Genomic DNA, 5,675 nt, shown 5'->3' with positions numbered 1-5,675 from the left:
CTGCTGAACGCTAAGCGAGCTTTCTCCAACTTGTTCAGTTTCACGAAGCAGTGGCCCATACCTAATCGAACCTCAGCTACAGAACAAGATGAAACCATTCAGAATGCCAAAATTTCAACTTTATGACTTTTTTTTTTACATTCTGGACATCAATTAAAGTGAAAGCACAATTTTAATATTTCTTTAAAACTTGTAAAGACATCTAACGATTTGCGGTTTTTAAAGGCAGCCTCCCACACCTGGCAGCAAAACTAACTTTAACAGATTAGTAAGACTGTTTTTCTTCATACACCCCAGAACATTGGTCTATATCTCTAAAAGACTCTGATATTAAACAAATAAAGAATTATTTTTATGGAAATGTATTAAAAAATAATAGAGAAAGGCATTAAAAAATTGCCAGATTAAAGGTCTGGAAATTTCTTTGGCAGGGTAAGTTCACCTGAGACTAACAGGCCTTCAGAAAACACATAAAAAAACCCAAGTTAGCTAGACATTTCTCCTCAAATGATCAACTGATTCATTACTAACAAAATGCTGTTTATCATCCTCTAACTCCCACGATCATGTACAGATGAGCTAATAGAGAGAATTCACATTATACTGCCCTTTCAGGCTGTCTGTGAACTAAGAATATAGAGACATTTATATAGAGTGATTTCAAGTGTGTGTGTGTGTGTGCACACCCACGCGTGCATGAAAAAGGGGAGTGAAAGAAAGATGTTTGTTTAAAAATAAGGCTTGCATTTCTAAATCCACTTTTGCAGCAGTGACTCTTATGCTAAGCAGACTACAGAATACACATCAACTTCGTAACAAATTCCTTTTTCAGATAGGTTATGGCATAGTATACCACATCTCTCAAGAGACTTTATAGTTTTTATCATCCTAATGCAAATACCCCGAACTAGTATCCCTAGATCACATGCATTGCTTTTACAGCTGTTACTGATAGCTTTCCCAGATTTTTGCATTAAGAAAATCATACACCACCAAGAAAACTCACATCATGCACTATAGGTAGAATTTCACTTTTCATGTCTTGTTTCATTATGAATGCTAATACATCATTTTCTTAACTCTTATTCCAAGAGTTCACAGATAGGTTCTGCAACAGTCTTGAACAGTTCCCTCCCTCCCCAACTTCTCTTACATGCAACTTCTCATTTTCTAACAGTTCTTTAAAAGGTAATAACTAACAAAAATGCAAAGTATTTTCCTAAACACAGTTTCCTTCTCTAACAATTAAGGAACACTTCAAGTCAGCAAACACCTGTACTCCGGTATAATGAGGTTTGGGGTTTCTTTGACAGATATAGATCACAAAAAAGAGCCTTACGTGTTTCAATTAGGAATACTTGAGTTAGTTTGCAAGCACAGCAAATACTTTCACTAGCAAATACTTTTTGTCTTACCTGGGCAACCTGGATTGGTACGCAATGCTTTCTTGTAGTAGGCAAGGGCTCCTCTATAATCTTTCTTGTTGAAAGAAATGCATGCTTTACCTGTTGTAACATATCAGGTACAAATAAATCGGAAATATAAACAAAACAGTTATAAATCAGAAGCTCTTAAGTACTTGTGCTGTGCCGATTTTCAAAAGTTACAATTAAAAACTATCAGAAAAATCAGACAACTACAACTTCTATTAACTTTGATGATGTCAAGTATATAAAAAAAACCAAACAAACACAGGAACACATTAAATTTACATTTTCATGGTTTTCTGCTGAAGCTTAATTCTTTCCTGGTCCAGAGGAAAGACATTTAATAAAACTAGATTAATTAGCAAACAAATTAAAATACAAGTGTTACAGCCCACTGACCACTCACTGCTGGTTATCTTCACCTTCGACAGAGCGTACAGCTTCACTGGCATCATGAGGGATGGATGGACTGGATCATCCATCAGTTGGACTGCATGTATGCTGATGGGTCTCAGCAAATGCTAGCTAACATTATACTTTTTCCTAGTTTTGCCACCTATGTCTACTTCCCAAGTTTAAAGCAATCTCTGTCATATGTTTCTGGTCAAAAGTACACATTTCTCTATCCCATTCTTTCTCTCTACTCACATACACATCGTCGTCTTACGCTCTTAATTCATTCCAAAACTCAACTGGAGAGACAAGGTTTTTACACAAATACCCATAAACTCATACCAAGAAGGGCAGGAATATTATTTGGAGACTGGTTGAGCACAAAGTGGAATTGTGCATCAGCTTGGTCCATCTTATCACCTTCAAGCAGACAAAAGCAGGCTCTTCCCAACAAGTGATTCTAGGTACGGAAAAAAAATTTGCAATATGTTTATCTTTGTAAAATATGAAGATTAGACTACATGAAAGATAAATGCTTTCTGTGATTAATTTACTTCTCTTACATCAGGAAGGGTCTTTATCATCCACTTCTAAAGTTCACATATTATCAAGCAAGCGGGTAACAACCGATGCTTCCTTCTCAACACCCAAAAGTTGACTCAAATAGTTCTATCAGCTGTCCCAGGCTAGAGATAATTATTCCTGGTGGCACCACACACATTTCAGATACTTAAAAGTTTTACTTACATGTACTACACAACAGACTTTAAAGCCTGCACAGTTTCCATGTTCCCTTTAGCAAAGCAATACAAGTATTGACTCACTGATGTACAATCCCCAAATAATTTACAAGTATGGATTTTTAAACAGATTTTGGTTTTACCTGATCATACATGATAATTTTGTCAGCCATAGTATACAACAAGGTAGCTTGCGTAATGAGCTCCTTCTTGTTATCTTTGTTCTTCTCCTTTCGAGCCTGCTGTACATAGTATGCTGCCAGAGTATCCAGACATGTCATCTGATCTTTTTCATGGTCTCTATAGTCCAAGTTACCATCTATGCGTGCAGCTTCCAACAGCTTCACAAAGTCTTCTGTTTTTCCTTGTTTGTAGTATTCCAGCTATAAGACATACAGTTTTAACAGACAATACTACCCCAGCAAATAATATACCAAGTCGATGCATTAGGTGTCACAGATTCTTTTTCCAGAATGTAGGGATAGGTCTGACATAAATGTAGCAATAATCAAAGGCATTCAAACACAGCCAAACATTTTTCTGTCATCATCTCAACTTAGTATTTCTATATTAAAACACAAGTCTTACAGCTATTTATCAGTGAAGAATCAAGTGTTTTTCCTCTGAACTTCTTTGACTTTTTGCACATTTCACAATATTTTCCATAGTATAGATACTGCCCTCTCCTTTTTATGAAACGCATAATCAAAGGCACACACCAGGAAAACTATGGATTGAGGAAAAAAAACTAATTTAGAAAGCAGGCCTCAAGCAGCATTGTTTCTTGAAAAAAAGATAAAACTAATATCTTAATATGCATATGTGGCCTAGAATCAGTGACCGAATAACCCCATTAAGCTCCTGTTCAGAATTCAGTTATCCCTAGCCATAAAAGGAAGTGGAAATTACTATTTGATTATCTGAATATAACAATTAAATATAAAATTTGTATATATACTAACCGCTAAGGCAATCCATATGTGCAGTTGAGTGTGTTCCTGTTTCAGTATACTTATAACTTCATCACCCTCAGGTAGCTGATCGAAGTCAAGCTCAATAACCTAAAACCAAACAATACAGATTTTCTTTTCACAAAACATTAACAACATGATCTATCATTGAGCTCAAAGGAAGATGGACATTTCAGAGTAAAAACCATGAATAATTATTTATGCTTAAACAAGGTTATGGACAAAGGAAGAAGTGATAATGTATTGTATTCTGTATAAGACAAAAGTGATGGCCTCTCAGAAATATCATATAAAAGGCAGCTCAGCGTTTGGAATACTTGTCAGAGAGAATAAGCAGAGATGATAACTCAACTTCTTTCACCACAGACTTTAGGCTCAGAATTTTTACGGTTCAGCTAATAACCAACTTGACTGCACACTGGTGAGTTTCTTCCTAGAGTTAATACAAAGATCTAGGATACAGTCAAAATCTTCCAAGTAACCAGGTGTCAGAGAATCAATACCTAAGACTTATCTCAGAGCCCTGAAATTTTGTAAAGTCATCTTTACACACAAGAAAATTAAGAGTTTATTCAAGTGGCAAACATAAAGAACAGACTAAACTTCTTAATATTAACAACCATAGTCATCGAGCAAATGACAACAACAACTCTTTGTCATGCAAGCTTTATTTTGCAAGTACTATTTTCCCATGTTGATATACTCTTCTGATTTGGAAAATGAGGAAAAAGGAACAGATGTTTCCAAAGTGGGATGTTTGGGAACACAATTTAACTGCCTGTTAGTTAACTTGCTACTCAGTCATGCTGTCTTTAATATTAGGCATCTACATCACAATTTAATTTTACAGCAAGGAAGAGGTGCAGTTGTACCCAAGCATGTACCCCAATGAGCAATGCAGGGGCTCTCTCTCTGAAGACTGTATTAGAGCAAGGCAGTTTATAAAGGCTTATACTTTTGACTATGCAGAAGTTGGGGGCATCAGCAAAAATATTTATGCTACTATTGTTATTTTTAGCTTGAGTTTGTCCTGTGCAAGTACCTCCCATTTGACAGATAACAATGTTTTTAAATTTGGGCAACCCTCATCTACAAACTAAAATAGTTATTAATGAGAAATAGTTATCACCAAAACAGCAAATAAATACAGAAGTTAAAAAGGCAGTAAAAAGAAAAAAGTATTTTATAGCAATCCTTAGTGATTAATTCAGAACTTCAGGATCCAAGTAGTCCTAGCCATAACTTGAACAGCAGCACCAAGATCAACTATTCATGTTGACACCTCAGATGGAAATTTCTGTCACAGAGAAAAAAAGCTCTCCAGCATGTAACTTGGAGAGAGCAAAGTGCCTTTGCGAGACTTAAACCCTCAGTGACAGTTGTATGGAATTTTCTTAGAGTATGGACACATATGTTCACAAAAAACCACTCTTCAACCTATAAGGAGTATGTTTCAATACCTTATTTAGCTACAGTATTAATTTAGTACCTGCTATGGGATGATTTAACTTCAAACTTTATAATATCCTGTAAATTTCCAAATACTGCTCTCAAGGCTTTTTAACCTTGAGTTGTAACAGTCTACCTAAAATAATGTAAAGCTAAATAACTTTCTAAATCCACATCGAAATAACTTTACAGAGTGAACCAACTGCGCCACCTGTGTCTATATGCTGATTTAGGAACATGCAGGCCGTTTAAAAATCGGTGCACTGAGAAAAATCGGTGTCTAACGAATTAAGGAAAGAATTCCGCTGGACGAGACTGTTCCCAGCAGGGTCCTCACTCCTGAGGGTTGCAATGCCTGAAGCATATATTGTGGGAGAAGAAGCTGCCGTTCTTCACAGAGGTGTGGCACCCGAGGACCCCAGACAGACTGCCTGACTCCTCACCAGCAAGCCACTAGGAAAGGACAGGGAGGTTACAGCTAGCAGGTGGGAGACACTGGGCACCGGCGAAAGCAGGTTTGGCTTTCTTTCCGCAAAGCGACACACCTGTGACCCCAGCTACTCATTCCGCTCAAGGAAGGCAGCAACATTCCGCCTCGAGCCCGGGACAAAACTACGAGAGGAAGCGACAAACGCCCGCGCCCCGGCACAACATACGACGCACCCCTTCTTTCTCCCTCCCCACGACCAGGCCGC

The 5,675-nt window shown here is 37.3% G+C and overlaps 1 protein-coding gene across 1 annotated transcript in view; it reads right to left on the bottom strand.

Moving 5' to 3' along the window:
* The window catches only part of CTR9 (CTR9, Paf1/RNA polymerase II complex component), a gene marked incomplete at its 5' end in the record, with an annotated part of 19,771 nt that extends 16,150 nt beyond the window's left edge, over positions 1–3,621 (bottom strand). Inside the window, 5 exon segments of the mRNA XM_010286206.1 lie at positions 3–76; positions 1,416–1,505; positions 2,163–2,280; positions 2,704–2,943; positions 3,523–3,621. Coding sequence (XP_010284508.1) covers positions 3–76; positions 1,416–1,505; positions 2,163–2,280; positions 2,704–2,943; positions 3,523–3,621 — 621 coding nt within the window.
* Between the last annotated feature and the right edge of the window lie 2,054 nt (positions 3,622–5,675).

The sequence above is a fragment of the Phaethon lepturus genome, unplaced genomic scaffold, assembly GCF_000687285.1.
Source record: "Phaethon lepturus isolate BGI_N335 unplaced genomic scaffold, ASM68728v1 scaffold55124, whole genome shotgun sequence".
Classification (NCBI taxonomy): Eukaryota; Metazoa; Chordata; class Aves; order Phaethontiformes; family Phaethontidae; genus Phaethon; species Phaethon lepturus.
Note: the sequence above shows the minus strand (reverse complement) of the source record. Positions and strands in the feature narration are given on the sequence as shown.